The following is a 23766-nucleotide window of genomic DNA, read 5'->3' as shown; positions in this document are numbered from 1 at the left end:
AGTTTAACCTGGAATAACTGGATTAATAATTGTTCCCGTAACCCCTAGCCTTAAAAACACTGAAAGAGGGGCTTCCCTGGTGGTGCAGTGGTTGAGAGTCCGCCTGCCGATGCAGGGGACACGGGTTCGTGCCCCGGTCTGGGAGGATCCCACATGCCGCGGAGCGGCTGGGCCCGTGAGCCATGGCCGCTGGGCCTGCGCGTCCGGAGCCTGTGCTCCGCAACAGGAGAGGCCACAACAGTGAGAGGCCCGCGTACCGTTAAAAAAAAAAACACTGAAAGAACCACTTTTAAAATTCCACTGGAAAGAAACTACTGATAAGTAGTTGACTAAAATTAAAATCCTTAGACATAACCTCCAATCACTTATTTCCAATCATTAGCAATCAACAAAATTTATGAAAGTAAACTGGGAACAATGACAAGTTTTTGATTCTAGATTTCAATATATGAAAAAAATTACTCAAACACCTTCTCAGAGTAGACATGGGGACAGCCTTCTTTTTTTTTTTTTTTTTTTTTTTTCCCGGTTTATTTTGCGGTACGCGGGCCTCTCGCTGTTGTGGCCTCTCCCGTTGCGGAGCACAGGCTTCTGGACGCACAGGCTCAAGCGGCCACGGCTCACGGGCGCAGCCGCTCCGCGGCATGCGGGATCTTCCCGGACCGGGGCACGAACCCGCGTCCCCTGCATCGGCAGGCGGACTCTCAACCACTGCACCACCAGGGAAGCCCCGGGGACAGCCTTCTTTGAAGGCAATAAAAGCAGCATGACCCCGAAGTTTTGAGACCCAGTTACAAGACCTTCTACCTCTTAAGCCAGCCCTTAAGAGCTAGTCTTTAAGCACGAGAAACAATTATATGGAGAAGAGTATTAAAAGTTAAGAAGGTGTAATAAAAATTTCACTTAATCTAACATTTGCCCTTGCAAACATAGCAAGGAGTTTTCTTGCTTCCATAACATTATTGAAACATAATTTCAAGCAGTTGGTGTCAAACTCCAAACATTTCTATAGTTTGGGCAAAAAAAAAATATGCCCAGGATTTACAAACACAGAAGAACCCATCGAGCATAGTTTATTTTATTTTAGGTTCTTTATGGTATTGAAACATTTACAAGAGGTTGTGTAAATCAACAGAAAGAAATAAAATAACTTGGGTGGCAGGAAAAAAATGAGAACTCACTGCCAAGTAAATGCTACTGCCAAATGACTTTTTTTTCTTTTTCTTTTTTTTTTTCCAGATGACTTTTAATGGCTAATACCCTTTCTTCCTCCATTTTTCTCTCACTGTAGTAAAACCAACTAAGAGATGGCAATCAAAACAAATTCTGCAGTGTTTCTACCAAACTACTTTCTATTCAATGCCCCAAGCATGCTGTAAGAATGAAAGCATTAGGTGCTGATGTCTGGCCATAATTCTTTTAAATTACATTATAAATTTTCTTTCTGTGGAAGTCATTTTAACCAATTCTTAGTTATCTACAAAAATAGGGAACAGAGTTTTGAACAGCTAGCAAAATTAACTAAAATGATGTACTTTCCCCCCTATACACCCTCTACTAGAGGAGCTTATGAACAACCGAAAACCCCAAATGCAACCTGCAAAAGGAGCAAGGGAAAAAAAAAGGACTGACTCCTGGGGAGGCCTGTGTGTCGGAGTGGAGTGCAGGTGGGAGGCGGGGAGGAGATGACAAGAGAGAAAATGCAGGATGAGAAGCTTTCTACTTTATACCCTTTGTTTTCTGGATGAAAGCTTAGGATGTTGTCCCTGTCCCCTCAAGGCAATCTCACATCACCCATTATTAATAATGACTTGGTGGCTCAAAAGAAAAATCCATCTAAAAATGAAAGTTGTGAAAGTATGTGTAAAGTATGAGTTATGGAGACTTTAGAATTCCTACTTCATCATTCTGGGAAAAACAATCAATAAAAGCATCAGTTCTTTCCACATAAAACCATAGTGAAGGAATTGGATATTGAAAAAAGGAATCTAGGCACAGACAGTTTGCACTGACATGATGAAACTCATTTCTGACTCCTGGACTTGACCACTGTTAACAAGCAAGACATCACCAATTTCAGTGTGGTAGTGATCAGAGCTGTTAAAAAATACTAATCCTCTTTCTCCTTCCAGGCACATGGTAGGACTGCCTTTCCTATGCTGCTGAACTCAGGTGTAGCTATGTAACCTGTATTAACTGGTATCGTATCTGAGCAGAAGCTTTGAGTCTGTGTGTGCTTCACCACTTTCCCTTTTCCCCCTGCCACAGTGACTGGCAATATTTCAGAAAGTTATTCTGGGTCCTGGAATGAGAATGGTGACGACAAAGATGACCTAAAATGGACATATAGCATGAACAAAAAAATAATTCATTTTAAGCCAATGAAATTTTGAGTTTATTTCTGCAGCATTACCTAGCCTATCCTGACTAATATAGTCTGTCTTTTGTTTTCTCTGTATTGTTAATATATTTCTCATTTACTTACTCTACAGAGAAGTTAACTATGTATTTAGAGACTCAAGTTTAGGTTCTAAGCATCAGTTCAAAAAGAATGAATGAGGACACAGGGAGGGGGAAGGGTAAGCTGGGACAAAGTGAGAGAGTGGCATGGACATATATACACTACCAAATGTAAAACAGATAGCTAATGGGAAGCAGCCACATAGCACAGGGAGATCAGCTTGGTGCTTTGTGACCACCTAGAGGGGTGGGATAGGGAGGGTGGGAGAGAGACGCAAGAGGGAGGAGATATGGGGATATATGTATATGTATAGCTGATTCACTTTGTTATACAGCAGAAACTAACACAACATTGTAAAGGAATTATACTCCAATAAAGATGTTAAAAAAAAAAAGCATGAAGACCCCAAACTGAAAAAACTACAAGATGGTCAGTTATTTAAATTAGGAGACTAAACACATCATAAAAAACTACTATGCTTTTATTTCTACAGAATTAAGACCACAGACAACTAAATGAACTCACAGGGTTGTTGTGTTTTTCTTCTTTTGCATTTTTCTTCTCTTTCTTTTTTTTATTTATTTTTATTTTTTTGGCTGCATTGGGTATTCGTTGCTGTGAGCGGGCTTTCTCTGGTTGCAGCAAGCGGGGGCTACTCTTCATTGCGGTGTGTGGGCTTCTCATTGCAGTGGCTTCTCTTGTTGCGGAGCACAGGCTCTAGGTGCGTGGGCTTCAGTAGTTGTGGCACGTGGGCTCAGTTGTTATGGCTCACAGGCTCTAGAGCGCAGGCTCAGTAGTTGTGGCGCACGGGCTTAGTTGCTCTGCGGCACGTGGGATCTTCCCAGACCAGGGCTCGAACCCGTGTCCCCTGCATTGGCAGGGAGGATTCTTAACCACTGCCCCACCAGGGAAGCCCTTTCTTTTGCATTTATTGGACTATGTGCCAGGCACTGCAATAGTGCTTTTCAAGGATTAGCTCATTTAATCATCACATAGGAACCAGGAGGTTAAGTAACTTAGCCTAGGTCACATAGCTACTGCGTGAAGTAAGCTGCCAAGAATAAAACTCAAGAAGTTTTCAGTTAATCCTGAAAAGCAGATAAGTTATTTCTAACAGGTTATATGAATTACTGTATATCCATTTGTTCATTCTTTCAATCATTCACTAAGCATCTCCTGAGCACTTATGATGTTCAAGGCCCTTTTCTCAGTGCTGAGGATAAAACAGCAAGCAAGGTACACAAGATCTTCAATCTCAGGGCATTTGCATTGTAATGGAGGACAGTAACAAAGTTAACAGAGAAATGTATAGGTAATTATAGATACTAAGTGCTATGAAGGAATTAAATCAGTTATCTACTGCTGTGTGATATATCACTCAAAAACTTGGATTAAAATAATCTCTTACTGGGCTTCCCTGCTGGCGCAGTGGTTGACAGTCCGCCTGCTGATGCAGGGGACACGGGTTCATGCCCCAGTCCGGGAGGATCCCACATGCTGCAGAGCGGTTGGGCCCGTGAGCCATGGCTTCTGGGCCTGCGCGTCCGGAGCCTGCGCTCCGCAACAGGAGAGGCCACAACAGTGAGAGGCGCACGTACCGGAAAAAAAAAAAAAAAATCTCTTACTTTCTCACAACACTATGGGTTGGCAATTTGGGTTGGGCTCAGCTGGATGTTATTCTGTTCCATGTGGTATAGGCTAGGCTCATTCATGTGCTCACAATCATTTGGCAGGCTGCCTGGAGGTTGTTGGTCCCAGATGACTTTACTCACACATCTGGAGCCTTAGTTGGGAAGGCTGAGTTCTCTCTCTCTCCCCCCACACCCCTCTCTCTCTCCGTGTGGCATCTCCTCCTCAATGAGACTAACCTTGGCTTATTCATAAGGTGTAGTTCCTAATGAGTAACAGCATAGCTGCATGGCCTTCTGAGCCCAAGTCCCACAGTGTAACTTCTGCTACATTCACAAGGCAAGTCATAAGGCAACCCCAGATTCAAGAGATGGGGAAACAGACTCTATCTCACGATGAGAGAAACTGTGGCCATTTTTAATCCACCATAGAAACAAATAAGGTTGTTGTAACTGAAAATACAGGCATAGGTTGGGTGAGCAGAGTGGGGTTACTTTAGAAGAATCAGGGAAGATCTTTGAGATGCTGATAATGATCCAACTGTTTGAAGAATGAAACACATTAAAGGCTGAAGGAATACCAAGTACAAAAATCTTGAGGAAGGAACAAGTTTGGAATGTCTGAGGAACAGGAAAAATTCTAGTGTGTCTATAATTCAGTGAAAGGCAAAGAGAAAAAAACCAGAGATGAGGCTGAAAACAGAGGTAAAGATCAGATGATGAAAATTACTATAATCCATGATAAGGAGCTTGGATTTTATCCTAAGTATCCTGCAAAGTCAATGAGGCAAGGATGAAAAAGCAAGGCCACTTAGCAGTTTAGGTGAGAGATGATGTTAATAGGGATAGAAAGAAGTGATTAGATTACAGGATATATTGGGGAATCATGACCATTAAAACTTGTCAGTCAACTGGATGTGGGGCTAGTGAAAAAGAGTAGTTGAGGTTACAATCCTTGGAGGATGGTGGTGCTGATTACTCACTCACTTGAGCTTAAAAAAATATGGATACAATTTAATTTCTACCTCTCATTATGCAGTGCTTTTCCTCAGAAGTATTTGTAAGAGCCCAAATAACATGTTGTTGAGAGATGGCTGTTCATAAAAAAATCCATGCTGCTCCACAAACATAGTTTATTAAATTAAAAGAAAAGAAATCAGATTCAAGAAAATCCAAAACACTACACCTTGCAGGTAATGAAAAAGGAATGTTAGTCTAAGTGCTACATAAAGGCTGGCTCAAGTGCTGTACAAGGGTTCATACCTAACACTTTCTAATCTAGTCATTGTTTCTCACAAATTACAACATGTTCTGGAGAACTGAATGTTACAAAACCATTTTGCAATACTTAAAATTTTTTTTAAAAAATTCTTATCCCATGTATTTTGGGTAAACATTATTCTCCATTTTTACATTCCAAGTAAATTTTTAAGAAAAGAATCATACACAAACACAAGAATCACTCTCAATAGACAACAAAATGCAAAATATACTATGAATTTCTTGTTTAGATAACATAACCATCAGCCTAATCATGTTCCAGCATTCATAGCATTTATCAGCCTATAGACATACCCTCACATCTTAAAATAGTATCTGGCATGTAACAGTTGCTCAATAAACAGCAACTGATTCTACATTGTAATTCCCTGCTAAGATGCTCTAACTGTTCTTCTCAAAATGGAAGCTATATATCAATAATTAACCTGCCAGTCACTCAGAACCCTTCCCTCTTCTCAAAAATAAAAATACAAACCAAAACCTTTCTTCTTCTGAAAAACTGCAACCAAATAAATATTTTTGAAAAGCAGAATACACTTAGCACTTGAAAAACATCTAAAGGTGAGTAACAAGTCTTATTTTGCCCAGATTTACTAAAGGTTCAACAGATGAGTTAGAAAGGGTCAAGGCTAGTCCTGTCTAAATCTCACTATACTCTAAATTATGTTGGTTTACCATCTACTGAAGATTGCTTCTTTAAAAGGGAACCCTCCTACACTGTTGGTGGGAATATAAATTGGTGCAGCCACTATGGAAAACAGTACAGAGGTTCCTTAAAAAACTGAAAATAGAGTTACCATATGATCCAGCAATCCCATTCCTGGGCATACATCTGGAGAAAACTCTAAATTGAAAAGATACATGTACCCCAATGTTCATAGAAGCACTATTTACAATAGTCAAGACATGGAAGCACCCTAGGTGTCCATCGACAGATGAATGGATAAAGAAGATGTGGTATATATATACAGTGGAATACTACTCAGCCACAAAAAAGAAATAATGCCATCTGCAGCAACATGGATGAATCTAGAGATTATCATACTAAGTCATACAAAGACAAATATCATGATATCACTTATATGTGGAATCTAAAAAATGATACAAATGAACTTATGTACAAAGCAGAAACAGACTCACAGCCATAGAAAACAAACTTATGTTACCAAAGAGGGACGGGGGATAAATTAGGAGTCTGGGATTTGCAAATACAAGCTACTATATATAAAATAGATATACAATAAGGTCCTACTGTACAGCACAGGGAACTATATTGAATATCTTGTGATAACTTACAATGGAAAAGAATCTGAAAAAGAATATATACATATATAACTGAATCACTTAGCTGTATACCGGAAACTAACACAACATCGTAAATCAACTATACTTCAATTAAAAAAAAAAGATTGTTTCTCTAAAAATGCAAACACTAAAATGTAAATAGATAGGTAGTGGGAAGCAACCGCGTAGCACAGGGAGATCAGCTCGGTGCTTTGTGACCACCTAGAGGGGTGGGGTAGGGAAGGTGGGAGGGAGACGCAAGAGGGAGGAGATGTGGGGATGTATGTATATGCAGAGCTGATTCACTTTGTTATAAAGCAGAAACTAACACACCATTGTAAAGCAATTTTACTACAATAAAGATGTTTAAATAAAATGCAGACACTATAAATTCAAGAACTAAAACTATAAAACTTTAGAAGAAAAGATAGGCGTAAATCTTCATAATCCTGGATTAGGTAATGATTGATTGATTGATGCATGCATGCATGCATGCACGCTGCACAGCGTGGCATGTGGGATCTTAGTTTCCCAACCAGGGACTGAACCCAAGCCCCCTGCATGGAAGCACAGAGTCTTAACCACTGGACCACCAGGGAAGTCCCAGGCAATGATTTCTTTAGAAAGGACACCAGCAACAGGCAAAAAAAAAGACAAATTGGACTTCATCAAAATTTAAAACTTTTGTGCTTCAAAGGATACCATCAAGAGACTGGAAAGACAATCCAAATGGGAGAACATATTTGCAAACCATATATCTGATAAATCCCTAGTATTCAGAATACACGAAAAAATTACAATTCAATAAAAAGACAAGTAATACTATTAAAAAATAAGCAAAGGATTTTAATAGACATTTCCCCAAAGAAGATATATAAATGGCCAATAAGCACACGAAAAATGCTCAACATCATACACCATTAGGAAATGCAAATCAAAACTACAATGAGATACCATTTCATACCTACTAGGATAGCTATAATAAAAAAGACTAGTAATAACAAGTGTTGGTAAGGATGTGGAGAAATTGGAATCTTATATACTGCTGGTGGAAATGTAAAATGGTGCAGATGCTTTGGAAGTTTGGTAGTTCCTTAAAAGGTTAAACAGAGAACTACCATATGACCTGGAAATTCCACCGCTTAGGTATATACCCAAGAGAACTGAAAACATGCTCACACAAAACATGTACATGAAGTGTTCACAGTAGCATTATTCTTAATAGCCAAAAAGTGGAAAAAATCCAAATCTCCACAAACTAATGAAGAGCTAAATAAAATGTGGCATATCCATACAAGGGAACATTATTCAGCAATAAAAAGTAATGAAGTACTAGGACTTCCCTGGTGGTCCAGTGGTTAGGAATACACCTTCCAATGCAGGGGATGCGGGTTCAATCCCTGGTCAGGGAACTAAGATCCCACATGCCGCAGGGCAATTAAGCCCGTGCGCTCTAAAACCCGCGTGCTACAGCTAGAGAGAAGCCCATGTGCCGCAACGAAGATCCGGTGTGCTGCAGCTAAGACGCAACACAACCAAATAAATAAATAAATATTTTTTAAAAAGTAATGAAGCACTGATTCATGCTACAATATGGATGAAATTTGGAAGCATGCTAAGTGAAAATGTGAAATGTCTAGAATAGGTAAATCCATGAAGACAGAAAATAGATTAGTGGTTACCAAGGGTAAGGGGAGAAAGGAATTGAGAATGACCACTAAAGGGTATGAGGTTACTTTGAGGGGAATTAAAAATATTCTGGAATTTGATATCAATAATGATTGCAAAACTCTGTAAATATACAGTTGTACCTTAGTATCCAGTGGGGATTGGTTCCAGAACCCCTGGGAGATACAAAAAGCCATGGATGTTCAAGTCCCTTGTACAAAAATGGCATACTTGGCCCTCCATATCTGAAGATGCAGAACCAGCAGATTCAGAGGGCCCACTGTACTAAAACTCACTGAACTGTACACTTTAAAAGGATGAATATTATGGCTTATGAAGTATACCTCAATGTAGGTACTAAAGAAATGACACATTACTTGATCAAAACCCTAAACTGTGCCAAAAGTGAAATCTAGTCAGGGACTTTACAATCTCCAGTTCCATTCAGTATACTCTATAATGGTATTAAGACACCAGAAACTACAAGATGGTCATGGATTTAGTAATAACTTTTAAGCAAAAAACAAAAAAAGTTTTCTTTTCAGTAACAAACAAAATCATATATTAATCATATAGTTCCATGCTGTATTTATGTTTTCAGAATCACAAGTAACATTTAAATAGGAATCTTCATATCTGAGTTAAAGGCTCTTCTGAATTACTTTTGGCCATAGCAGCTCTATGACATGTAACATACATACTACTCTCCTGAGAACCTGTGTTCTTCACCTTTACTTTTGTATCACTTTTAAGACCAACAGCAAAAACAGTGAAGAATACTGGGGAGTTACCTGCATTTCATATTTGATTATTGCTTTTTCTTTCAATGAATGATGCCATTCTGCAAAAATAGGTTTTAACAACCTCTCCTTGCTTTAAAATTCTGTACGTTATTCTGAGAAATGTGTCAATTACCACCACTTTTTACTGCATGGTTAGAAAACCCTCAGCAAATATTTAAAGTTAAGATTAAGGTTAAAATTAAACAGCGTGTGGAGCTGCCAATACAACTAACTCAACTGAGGTCACAAGTGGATGATCAGACATAGCTGTGTACAGCTAAATTTGCACATTCCCAGGCAATGACAACCACCAGTAAGTCTCAACTCTACAAGGTGACTGGCAAGTTTCTACTGACATCACTTATAAGACATAATCTGATTTCAAAAAACATTAAAATATAAAAAAGTGCATATGAAAATTGAGAAAATAAGTTCACAACCAGAACTTATTTTTAGCTCCTTAAGTCACCATCACCCCTAAACTGTAGGCTCTGAGAACAAGATATGTGATCAAGGTGTACTCCCTAAATACTGAATGTAAAAATGGTCTTTTCTAATTTATGAACTCTTACAGAGAACAATGCTGGATACATAATTGAACATGAATAGAAAAGGACCAAGAAGAATTTGTCATGTATTATGTAGAGGGTCCATGGAAAAAACATAAATGACTTGTACATTATTCCACAGAAAAAACACCTGGAAACTTCTTCACACAAAGATGAAAAATTCTAGAACTAAGATTCCTAATCTTTCCTTTGGGCACACTTAAAGGCAACTGTATTAAGAGAGAGAAAATACTAGCAAACAGAATCCAACAGCACATTAAAAGGATCATACACCATGATCAGGTGGGGTTTATCCTAGGAATGCAAGGATTCTTCAATATACGCAAATCAATCAATGTGATACACCATATTAACAAACTGAAGGAGAAAAACCATATGATCATCTCAATAGATGCAGAGAAAGCTTTTGACAAAATTCAACACCCATTTATGATAAAAACCCTGCAGAAAGTAGGTGTAGAGGGAACTTTCCTCAATATAATAAAGGCCGTATATGACAAGCCCACAGCCAACATTATCCTCAATGGCGAAAAACTGAAACAATTTCCACTAAGATCAAAAACAAACAAGGTTGTCCACTCTCACCACTATTATTCAACATAGTTTTGGAAGTTTTAGCCACAGCAATCAGAGAAGAAAAACAAATAAAAGGAATCAAAATTGGAAAAGTAGAGCTGTCACTGTTTGCAGATGACATGATACCATACATAGAGAATCCTAAAGATGCTACCAGAAAACTACTAGAGCTAATCAATGAATTTGGTAAAGTAGCAGGATACAAAATTCATGCACAGAAATCTCTTGCATTCCTATACACTAATGATGAAAAATCTGAAAGAGAAATTAAGGAAACACTCCCATTTACCATTGCAACAAAAAGAATAAAATACCTAGGAATAAACCTACCTAAGGAGACAAAAGACCTGTATACAGAAAACTATAAGACACCAATGAAAGAAATTAAAGATGATACAAACAGATGGAGAGATATACCATGTTCTTGGATTGAAAGAATCAACATTGTGAAAATGACTATACTACACAAAGCAATCTACAGATTCAGTGCAATCCCTATCAAACTACCAATGGTATTTTTCACAGAACTAGAACAAAAAATTTCACAATTTGTATGAAAACACAAAAGACCCTGAATAGCCAAAGCAATCTTGAGAAAGAAAAACGGAGCTGGAGGAATCAGGCTCCCTGACTTCAGACTATACTGCAAAGCTACACTAAACAAGACAGTATGGTACTGACATAAAAACAGAAATACAGCTCAATGGAACAGGATGGAAAGCCCAGAGATAAACCCACGCACATATGGTCACCTTAACTATGATAAAGGAGGCAAGAATGCACAATGGAGAAAAGACAGCCTCTTCAATAAGTGGTGCTGGGAAGACTGGACAGCTACATGTAAAAGAATGAAATTAGAACACTCCCTAACACCATACACAAAAATAAACTCAAAAGGGAATAAAGACCTAAATGTAAGGCCAGACACTATAAAACTTAAAGGAAAACATAGGCAGAACACTCTATGACATAAATCACAGCATGATCCTTTTTGACCCACCTCCTAGAGAAATGGAAAGAAAAACAAAAATAAACAAATGGGACCTAATGATACTTAAAAGCTTTTGCACAACAAAGGAAACCATAAAGAAGACAAAAAGACAGCCCTCAGAATGGGAGAAAATATTTTCAAATGAAGCAACTGACAAAGGATTAATCTCCGAAATATACAAGCAGCTCATGCAGCTCAATATCAAAAAAACAAACAACCCAATCCAAAAATGGGCAGAAGACCTAAAGAGACATTTCTCCAAAGAAGATATACAGATTGCCAACAAACATATGCAAGGATGCTCAACATCACTAATCATTAGAGAAATGCAAATCAAAACTACATTGAGGTATCACCTCACACCAGTCAGAATGGACATCGTCAAGAAGTCTGCCAACAATAAGTGCTAGAGCAGGTGTGGAGAAAAGGGAACCCTCTTGCACTGTTGGTGGGAATGTAAATTGATACAGCCACTATGGAGAACAGTATGGAGCTTCCTTAAAAAACTAAAAATAGAACTACCATATGACCCAGCAATCCCACTACTGGGCATATATCCTGAGAAAACCATAATTCAAAAAGAGTCATGTACCACAATGTTCACTGCAGCTCTATTTACAATAGCCAGGACATGGAAGCAACCTAAGTGTCCGTCGACAGATGAATGGATAAAGATGTGGCACATATATATAATGGAATATTACTCAGCCATAAAGAGAAACAAAATTGAGTTATTTGTAGTGAGATGGATGGACCTGAGTGTGTCATAAAGAGTGAAGTCAGAAAGAGAAAAACAAATACTGTATGGTAACACATATATATGGAATCTAAAAAAGAAAAAAAATGGTTCTGAAGAACCTAGGGGCAGGACTGGAATAAAGACACAGACATAAAGAATGAACTTGAGGACATGGGGAGGGGGAAGGGTTAGCTGGGACAAAGTGAGACAGTGGCATGGACATGTATACACTACGAAATGTAAACCAGCTAGTGGGAAGCAACCGCATAGCACAGGGATATCAGCTCGGTGCTTTGTGACCACCTAGATGGGTGGGATTGGGAGGGTGGGAGGGAGACGCGACAGGGAGGGGATATGGGGATATATGTATACGTACAGCTGATTCACTTTGTGATACAGCAGAAACTAACACACCACTGTAAAGCAATTATACTTCAATAGAGATGTTAAAAAAAAAGAGAGAAAGAAAGAGGACAAATAAGAAGGTCAAGAATATTTCCTTTCTGGGTTATTTTATTAAACTTTGTTTACAAATTTTAGAAATGTTTGATCTAAGAAATCTGGGTTAAAAGTGTCCAGCGCTTTTCACGTAGCAGATTCATGGCACAAATGTAACTAAATAGTTGAGGCAATCATGTAATAAGCAACTTTGAAGAAATGTGTTCTATTTGGGCACTTTTATACACTGTTGGTGGGAGTATAAATTGCTACAATCATTTTGGAAAGCAATTTGGCAATATGTAGTGAGACCTTTAAAAATGTCCTTACCCTTTGACTCAAGAGTTCTATTTCTGGGAATCCATTCTCAGGAAATCATCTGAAGCATGCACAGAGATCTTCTTCCAAGCATTATTTACCATGGTGAAAAATGAGAAACAATCTAATATGCCCACCAACAGGGAAATGATTAAAAAATTGTGGTAATCCATAAGATACAGTTATTTTAGAATATTTACCAAGAATGCATTTTTACTTTTCCCGATGGTGATTTTTTTTTTAATTTTAAAGTAATATATACTCATTGTAAAGAAAATTTTAAAAACATAAATAAAAAACTAAAATACTCTTATTGTCTTATACTCTATCCCCAACTCCTAAAGTTAACTATTGTTAAGTTTTTATGTGTAATTTCTAGAAATTTTCTAGTCAGATACAAACTTACCTAACAAACATTTATATATGGGTAATCCTTTGGTTTGCTTTTAACACAAGTGGGGCCATATTCAGTTTGTTGCTCTTCAACTTTTTTCTTACACTTAACTTTGGGTATCGTTCCTCATCAGTATATACAGATCTCCCTCATTCATTTAAAATAGATGTTTCAACATATATTAGGTCCTAAGTTGACAGATATTTAGGTTGATTACACTTTTCTGCTTACAAACAACGCTATAACTAACATATTTGGACACATAACTTTATATAGTAATGTGAATATATTCGTTTCTAAGAGTAGAATTTCAACCTTTTAGGCATCCAAAGTTATTGCCAAATCACCCACCAAAAAAAATTGTACTGATACCCTCTTCTCTACCTGTCCAAACCATTCAAAATACTGGATACTACCAACTTTTAAATCTCTGCCAGTCTGGAAGACAAACATTTTAATTTGCATAACTAGAATTATGAATAGGGTTAAGCCACTTTTCTACTGCATGGTTCATCTTTTTCTTATAGACTTATAAGAGACCTTGGTACAGTCACTAAATTAGCCCTTTGTCACATGTGTTGTAAACAATTTTTTTCAGTTTTTATTTTTTTATTTTATTTTTTTTGCGGTACGTGGGCCTCTCACTGTTGGGGCCTCTCCCGTTGCGGAGCACGGGCTCCGGACGCGCAGGCTCAGCGGCCATGGCTCACGGGCCCAGCCGCTCCACGGCATGTGGGATCTTCCCAGACCGGGGCACGAACCCGTGGTCCCCTGCATCGGCAGGCGGACTCTCAACCACTCTGCCACCAGGGAAGCCCTGTTTTTATTTTTAAACAATGTTAATAGTATTTTTTACTATCTAGCAAATTTCTCTATTCCTCCCATTAGGGTTCCTGAATTTTATATATGCTTCAAACGTCCTCCCATCTCAAATATTTTTTAAAAGTACATGATTTCTCCTATTCTTTTTATAATTTCATTTTTACTGAGAGCTTTCAACAACTGTAAATTAAAATATAGATATATAATTATTTACACAGTTGGAGCCCAATTAGGTAAAAGAAAAGAAAAGAAAAATACGGAAAGGAAATAAAACATTGACAGTGATTATTATTGAATGTTAGGATATATATGATTTTCTTTTCTGTAACTTCCGAATTTTCTACAACGACAGGACTTACCTTTTTTTTTTTTTTTTTTTTTTGTTTTGTTTTTTTTTTTTTTTTTTTTTTTTTTTTTTTTTGCGGTACGCGGGCCTCTCACTGTCGTGGCCTCTCCCGCCACGGAGCGCAGGTTCCGGACGCGCAGGCTCAGTAGCCATGGTTCATGGACCCAGCCACTCCGCGGCATGTGGGATCTTCCCGGACCGGGGCACGAACCCACGTCCCCTGCATCAGCAGGCGGACTCTCAACCACTGCGCCACCAGGGAAGCCCAGGCCTTACTTTTATAATTGTAAGAAAATAACATTTCTTAAAATCAAATTTTAAATTTTTCTTAAGTTTTTGATGGTACTGGCTTCAATTTTCAATCAAGTATTATTTGAGTACCTCACCTAGAGTCTAACAGTAATATTAAATCTAATACTAAGGCAGAGATTTGTATTTTCTTTCAGCTCCATTGACATGGATGACACAACAGGAGAAAATCTTAAACTGCCAAACAGGGGTTAGCTGAAAGCAAGAATTACGGTTCCATTTGGGAAGTTACTTTGAATAGTAATCACAATAATAGTTACACCTATTAGGTACTTAGTACGTGCCAAGTATTCTTCACTACATCTTTAAGAGATGGGTACTATTATTATGCCTATTTTACAGATTGGGAAACTAAGGCACAGATAGGTTAAATAACTTGCTCAAACTATGAAAGCAATTACAAGTGGTAGATTGAATATAAAAAGTCTGGTTCCAGAATGCCCATTCTTAATTTCTAAACTAAAATGCTACTTTAAAGCTATTTAAAATGCTACTAAATGCTATTCAGGTGGCGTCTCTGAGTCTCCAAGCTGAGATTTCCCACATGTAATGCCAGTGCACTACCACACATAACAGTGCTCTGAAAAGCTGGGTAATAACAATTACTTGTCACATAAACTATGGCTTACATTAAATTATTTTAAGAGTAAAAGCTAAAAGTAGTGGCAGATGCCTATGATTTCCCTGGCCCATCATTTGATCTCTGCCTCTCTGCCAAAATCTGCTAAAATCTTTAAAAATGTGCACATTTTTCTCCCACAATGCTGGGGGATGTGTTTACTACATCATCTTCATCATGGTACCTGCATAAGTTACTCCCATTTGGGCTATATATTTCTGGCAAGCCAATTTTTAGTGCTTTGTGTGAAGCTGAAAGTCAAATAAAAGGTAAACAAATAGGAAAATTCTCATTCTCACAGTTTAGATGGGAATGAACCCTTCTGATTCTGAGCTGTACCAAGCATTAGTGATAATAATTTCGTGCTTCCTATTCTGGCTTTGCTTTTGTCAATGTTACTGCTTCAAAGGGCCCTTCAGGTACCTAAGAGATAGAAATATTTTCAACTTACTTTTGTGTTTTTTAATAATAAAGGAGGAAAAAGTACATACTTGACCATAAAAATGCAGGCACAAACGTAAAGGAAAGGCATACAAAAAATTTTCTATAACTCTACCTTGTCCTTTGTTAGTACCTGTAAGCTTTTTTGAGTATAAATGGTCAAATTGGACTAGTAGCATCTCTGAGAAAAAGCTTTTAAGTTGGCAGTAATTTTTAAGAAATAATAGTTTAACTACAGATGAATGGCCATAGATTGCCAGCAATAAGAGCCACAAGTCTGAAACCCAGGAACTCTCTACAATCAACTTTTGATGTTATGACCACTTTCTAAGGATTTACTGAACAAAATTAACCTTAATTTTATAATTTTCTAATCTGTAAAAATGGGGATTAAAATAATTGCTCACTAGTGCTATAAAAAATCATGATATTCCTATTAGAAACTACTAGGACACTTAGAAATTGACAGAACAAACAATTACCTTACAAAAAAAACTGCTTAGGTTAATTTATGAACATAGTATGTTTGGAAAAACACAAATGTGAGTTATGATTAATATCTCTTAATAGTATATGTTGATAAATTTCAAATGGAGGGATGTGATCCACAGGGACAAGATAGAGTAACCCCAAAGAGTAGAGATCTAGGAGAAGGTTAGCTAAAGGCTACACAAAAAGGGCTGAACTGGCCCTTTATTACACAGACTTTTTAATCTCTCACTCTTGCCCTGCCTGTAAGAGCCACTTACTTGCCAGAGATGAAAACACTGAATCTTAGATGACTGGTTGGTCACTTTTGGGAACTTATTTTTAGAGGAAGGTAAAATGGGAAGCTAAGAGACCCAAGGAAGATCACAAATGGGTACAATAAATATTTCTGGAGATTTGGAATAACAAAATAAAACTTGTACTTACAACTTGAGATTCACGAGCTTTAGGAAACATTTTGGCAACATTGAGCCCATCAATGACAATATCAAAAGGAGGATGGTATTTTACAAAGTTCTGAAATCTCTTAAGTTCCTAAAAAAGAAAAGTCAGATAAAATATTAATAGGAACCTAGTAAGGTCTTTATCATAAACACACTGCTATGACTTTCATTATTGTTCTGGTAAGTCAAAATATTCATACCTTAAAAATACACACACACACACACACACACACACACACACAGAGATGCTTTCAAAATGAAATCTGAAAAGACCAGCCTAATAGATACAACTGCATGTAATTATCTGATACATTTTATAATCTCATAGTGCTTTACACTTCACAAAGTACTTCACATGGTATTTCATTTGATCTGTAACCAGTTATCTAGTCTGCTACACTGACACACATGGTAGTCAGATGAGAATAAAATGTCAAAATCTCTATGCCCTGTTCTATAAGCCAAGGAGAAGCGAATCTCAGTGCAACCATGTTGAAAAAACAAGACTCTATAACTTGTACTCATCTCTTGTCATCAAGAGGATTTGGTTACTTATGGCTATTTTGAAGAGTTTAAAATTCATTCATTCATTCAACAAACATTTGTTGAAAGCCTCATTCTATTGAAAATGGGCACTGTTGTTCATGGTGTCCATAAATTGTCAATGTGGCTACATTGAGACACAGGTTTTGCTTCCATCACTGTAATTTTATTGCAGTGGTGACAATGAGACATGTAACATTTTTTGCTAGGCTCATAAGTAAAAATTGGATATAATAAGGCTTTTCAATATTAGAAAAGATGAAGGAATAAATAGCAATGTGCTTGCTATATTTAACTTCTGGGGAAAAAAAATTTGTTGAGCACCTACTACATGCCCAGCAGTTACCAAAGAGACAAAAGCCCAACTTAATGGAGCTTGCATTTTAATGGGAGGAGACACAAAATAAACAAGTTAATATATTAAATGTCAAATGTGATGAGTGCTATGGATGGAAGAAAAAGAGGAGAGGGAGTTCCACTCCTGGTAATGACGGAGTAGCCTGTAATGGATTACCAGATAATATAATATTTTCTATATAAAAAGTAACTATTTGAAGGTGCTAGAGAATGACCAAAAGTGAGCAGAAATTGGAGCGCACACAACATATGAAAGAAGGTTTGATGGTTTTAAAACATGTCTGAAAATTCTTTGACACTCCTCCCCCCTCAAAAGGTAGAGTCTAACTCCCTTCTCTTGAACAGAGGCTTTTCTTTGTGACTGCCTCAATGAATGAGTGTGGCAGAAGTGACACTATGTGACTTCCAAGGCTGGCTATTAAAAGGCAATAGAGCTTCCATCTGGCTCTCCCTCTTAGGATGCCTGCTCTTTGAACCCAACCATCATTAAAAACCCAGGCAGAGGTCATGAGTCATGTACAGGTGTTCTACCTGACAGTCGAACTGAGTCCCAGCCAAAAGCCAACATCAACCATCAGATCTATGAGAGTGAGGGAGATTTCAAGATGACCTTAGCCTTCATTTGATTACAACAGTAGAAGGACCAAGCAAAAATCACACAAGTCAGTTTAGTCAAACCCTAAAACCATGAGATGATATAATCATCATAATAATAATAGGTGACTGTTTCTGTTTAATGCCACTACATTTGGGGTGGTTTGTTATCTATTTACAGATAACCAGATAATAAGTGAACTGCAGCAGGAGAAATTTGCCTGTATGTGGCTTTTTGCCAGAGGGCACTCTCTAGTCAGCATGGTTGGCAGGGGCAGCTGGAAATCAAGCAGAAAGCCACAGACTGACTGGTTTGAGAAATCAGAAGAGTTTGAGGCTGGCAGAGAGGCTGGGAAGTTACAGAAAGAATGCTAGAAAGGAGGGAACTGTAAAAATCTGTGTATAAATCTGCCCAAATCCTTGGCTGACTCTTGATCTGTACATGCTTGGAGGAGACTCCAAGGAGCCCAGCAAAAAAAAACAACAGATGAAAGACTTAAAAGACTCGAACAAAGATTTCAATTATTATCCACTGCAAGAGTGGCAGAGTCTGGAGTCTCTAAGTCTAACCAAGTTTAACAGTCTGGTAAAGCAGAAAATCAATAACCTCCAGAGGAAGATAATGGAATCCAGAGCCTTTGCAAGATGCCCCTCACAATGTCCAACATACAACTTAAAAAATAATAAACATGAGAGGAAATAAGAAAATGTGACCCACAGTCAAGAGAAAAGAAAGTCAACAGAAATCAATCCAGGTCCAGATGCTGGAGTTAGCAGGCAAGAAATTTAAAGTAGCTACTATAAATAGATTTAAGAATTTAAAGGAAAATATAGTTATAATGAATGGAAAGAAAGGAAAAAACAGAAAATGGAAACTATAAAAATGAACATTCTAGAGCCAAAAAGCACACATGTGGAATAAAATATTCACAGGGTGGACATTACAGCGGATTAGGGATGGGAAAAGTAAGAGTCAGTGAACACAAATGACGGAGCAACAGAAATTATGCAACTGAAGGAAAAAAGATCGAAAGAAAAAGATAAAGCCTTAGTAACCTGTGGAACAATACCAAACAGACCAACACATGTGTCATTCGAGTCTAAAAGGAGAGGATGGAGAGGAAAAGAGAAAATAGAAAAGGGAATCTGAATAATGGCCAAAATTTGATGAAAAATATAACTTATCTAAGAAGCAGAGCAGACTCGAAGCAGGATAAATACAAACAAAATACAAAGCAGGATAAATCAAAGATAAATCAAACATGCAGGTGTGATATATATGACAACAATAGCACAAAAACCAGGAAGTGTTTGGTAAATGGAATTCTACTGCTACAAGGTTCCTACATTTTATGTGAAATGGTGTAATCTAAACTCTAAGTGGACTAGGTTAAAGATTCATATTATAATCCCAACTCATATATTTAAAAATAATACAGAAAAGGCATAGATAAAAAGCCAACAGAAGAATTCAATGAAATATTTTTAAAAATTTGATTAACCCAAAAGAACATGAAAGTAGGAACAGAGAAACCAAAAACAATTTTTTTGGATAAATATAAAACAATAGCAAAATAAAATATTTAAATTCAACCCTATCAAAAATGCTGTGTATAAGAAACATACTTTGTTTCTTCTTCCAATTTTATTGCAATATAATTGACATACAGCCCTGTATAAGTTTAAGGTGTACAGCATAATGATTTGACCTACATATATTATGAAATGATTACCACAATAACTTTAATGAACATTCATCACCTTAATATACACAAAATTTTTTTAAAAAGAAAAAAAAATTTCTCTTGTGACAAGAACACTTAGGGTTTACACTCTTAACAACTCTTATATTTGACACACAGCAGGGTTAATTATATTTATCAGGTCATACATCATATCTCTAGTACTTATTTATCTAAATAACTAGAAGTTTGTGCCTTTGGACTAACTTCATCCAATTTGCCCTTCCCCCACCCCCTGCCTCTGATAACCACAAATCTGATCTCTTTTTCTGTGAATTTGTTTGCTTGTTTGTTTTTGAAGTACAGTTGAACTACAACTGCATGTTAGTTCCTCATGCACAACATAGCGATTTGATATTTCTATATGTTTCAAAATTATCACCACGATAAGTCTAGTTACTATCTGTCACCATAGAAAGATGTTACAATATTATTGCCTACGTTCCCCACACTGTACTTTTAATACCCGTGACTCATTTATTTGGTAACCGCGAAGTCTGTACTTCTTAATCTCCCTCAATCTATTCCTCTCGGCCCCCGCACTCATCCCCTCTAGCAACCACCTGTTTGTTCTCTGTATCTATGACTCTGTTTCTATTTTGTTATGTTTGTTCATTTGTTTTGTTTGTTAGATTCCATATAAAAGTGAAATCATAGAGTATTTGTCTTTCTGTCTATGTCACTTAGCATAATACCCTTTAGGTGCATCCATGTTGTTGCAAATGAAAAAATTTCATTCTTTTTTATGACTAATATTCTGTTGTGATATATACATATATATACGCATGCATGCCACATCTTCTTTATCTATTCATCTGTTGATGGGCACTTAGGTTGCTTCCATGTCTTGGCAATTGTAAATAATGCTGCAGTGAACAACTGGTATGCATATATCATTTCAAATTAGTGTTTTCGTTTTCTTTGGATAAACACCCAGGAGTTGAAATGCTGTATCATATGGTAGTTCTAGTTTTAGTTTTTGAGGAACTTCCATACTGTTTTCCATAGTGGCTGCACCAATTCACATTCCCACAAACAGTGTAGAAGGGTTCACTTTTCTCCACATACTCACTAGCTCTTGTTATTTGTTATCTTTTCGATAATAACCATTCCAGCAGGTGCGAGGTGATATCTCATTGTGGTTTTTGTTTTCAATTCCCTGGTGACAGTGACGTTGAGCATCTTTTCATGTGCCTGTTGGCCATCTGTATGTCTTCTTTGGCAAAACATCTATTCAGGTCCTCTTCCCACTTTTTAATTGGGTTGTTTGTTTTTTTAATGTTAAGGTGTATGAGTTCTTTGTATATTTTGGATATAACCCCTTACCTGATATATTGTTTGCAAATATCTTCTCCCATTCAGTAGGCGGCATTTTCATTAAGTCATCAGTTTCCTTTGCTATGCAAAAGCTTTTTAATTCGATGTAGTCCCATTTGTTTAAAATATTTGAATTCAACCCTATCAAAAATGCTGTTTATAAGAGATGTACTTTAAATATAAAGACATGGATAAGCTGAAAGTGAAAAGTAGGAAGAAAATACATATCATGCATCGGTATGCTTAAGAAAGTCAGAGTGGCAACACCAATTTTAGACAAAATAGATTTTAAGAAAACAAGTATTACAAAAAACAAAAAGGTACACTTTGTAATGAAAACAAAATCAATATATGGGGAAATCATATTCATAAATAAGAACAGAGCTTCGAAATACATGAAGCAAAACTTGACAGAAGTGAAAGGAGGAACATAAATGTCTATAATCATAGATGGCAATTTCAACTTTTCTCTCCATAATTGATAGAACAAGTAGATAAAAATCAGCAAGGATAGAGAAGACCTAAACTACTATTAACCACTTTGACTTGATTGATATCTAAAGGACAACATATCCAACAATGGCAGAATATTTCCTCCTTTTAAGTACACATGGAACACCAAGACAAACCACAGCTCTAGGCCATAAAATGAGTCTCAATACATTTAGAAATATTAAAATCTGAAAGAGTATGTTTGCTGATTAACATACACACACACACACACACACACACACACACACACAAAAGTGGACCCTTGTACACTGTTGGTGGGAATGTAAATTGGTGCAACGACTACAGAAAGGCAACAGCAGTAAGATATCTAGAAAAGTTCCAAGTATTCCTGAATAATACTTCTAAATAACCCATGGGTTAAAAGAAAATTACACAGGAAATTAGAAAATATTTTGAATTAAGTGACAGTAAAATATTAAATATCAAAATTCATGCCTGCATTAGAGCAATACTTAGTTTTAAATGATCATGGAAAGAAGAAAGGTCTAAAATCACTGATCCAAGTTTTCACTTTAAGCTAGAAAAAGAAGAGCAAATAAATTTCAAGAAAGTAATAATAATAATAAAGAGTCGAATCAGAGAAACAGAAAAGTAAGAAAACTAACAAGGGAAAAAGTTGGAGAAAAAAATGAACCCCCATCCCTATCTCACATCACACTCAAAAATTATTTTGTTATAGATAAGTCTAAACCCAAAAGCCAAAACTATGAAATCTAAACCTAAGAGCCAAACCTAGAAGAAAAGAGAATTCTGCATAACATCAGCATAGACAAAAATTTCTTGGGCAACACAGTCATCACCAATATTCACACAGTGTGCCTCCTGATACGATGCCTCTGACAAGGATACAACAGCATTTTTGTGATATTCTTGCCAAAAGCACATAGCCTGAATCTAATCATAAGGAAATATCAGGTGAACCCAAACGGAGAGACATTCTGCAAAACACTAGTTCTATAGTTTTCAAAAAAAATCAAGGTCCAAGAAAGACAAAGATAACTGGGATTTTTGTTGCAGATGAAAAAAGACCAAAGAAACATGACAACTAAACCCAATGTGTAATCCTGGAGTGGATCTGGGGGAAGGAGAAACTTACAAAGGACATTATTGTGACCAGTGACAATTGTGACTGAGTATCAACTGCAGATTAGATAATATCATTGTATCAAAATTACAAAGAGGAAGAACCCCCTTTAGGCCAATAAGCACATGATCAGACACTCAACATTATTAGTCATTAGGGAAATGCAAATTTAAAACCACTGAGAAATCATTATCCACCCACCAGAATGACTGAAATTTAAAAGACTGACCATAATAAGTATGTGGAGCAATTGGAACTTTTAAATACTGCTAATGGGATGCAAAATGCAACCACACTATGGAAAACAATTGGGCAGTTTCTTATAAGGTTAAGCATACATTTATCATATATCTCAATAATTCCACCTTTAGGTATTGAAAGAAGAGAAATGAAAACATGCATCCACAGAGACTTGTATGTGAATGTTAATAATGGCTTTATTTGTAATTGTCCCAAACTGGAAACAATTCAAGTGTCCATCAGCTGGTGAATGAATGGGAAAAAAATGTGGTATATCCAGACAATGTTACACTATTCATCAATAAAAAGAAACTACTGATACACACAAACACATGAATGGATTTCAAAAGTATTATGCTAAATAAAAAAAACGGCAGACATAAAAGGCTAATACATACTGTATGATTTCATTTATATGAAATAAAAGGCAAAACTATACCAACGGAAAGCACATTAATGGTTCCAGGAAGGAGGGAGAGGGAACTGACTGCAATGAATACAAGGGAACTTTTGGGGGATGATATACTTGGTCCCATATCTTGATTATAGAGGTTATGACACAACTGCATGTATTTGTCAAAACTCACTGAATTGTACACTGGCACATTTTTCATATGTAAATTATACCTTAATAAAGCTGATTAAAAAACAAAAGGAAGAAAATCCTAGTAGTAATAAATATTTCACCTTTAAGATAACCATTGGTCCATATGCATGCTTTCATATGTCACTTGACTTCTTTAGCTTTTCTATCCCTGCCGACTACAGTTGTGCGGGA

The 23766-nt window shown here is 36.9% G+C and overlaps 1 protein-coding gene across 3 annotated transcripts in view; it reads right to left on the bottom strand.

Moving 5' to 3' along the window:
• The window catches only part of PRORP (protein only RNase P catalytic subunit), a 134053-nt gene that overhangs the window by 59964 nt on the left and 50323 nt on the right, over window positions 1–23766 (bottom strand). For all 3 annotated transcript variants that reach the window (XM_007464820.1, XM_007464821.1, XM_007464819.1), the window contains one exon: window positions 16582–16689. In XM_007464820.1, the coding sequence (XP_007464882.1) occupies window positions 16582–16689 (108 nt within the window). The remainder of the gene's footprint in view (window positions 1–16581; window positions 16690–23766) is intronic.

Source organism: Lipotes vexillifer, unplaced genomic scaffold (assembly GCF_000442215.2).
Source record: "Lipotes vexillifer unplaced genomic scaffold, Lipotes_vexillifer_v1.1 scaffold324, whole genome shotgun sequence".
Taxonomy (NCBI): Eukaryota; Metazoa; Chordata; class Mammalia; order Artiodactyla; family Lipotidae; genus Lipotes; species Lipotes vexillifer.
Note: the sequence above shows the minus strand (reverse complement) of the source record. Positions and strands in the feature narration are given on the sequence as shown.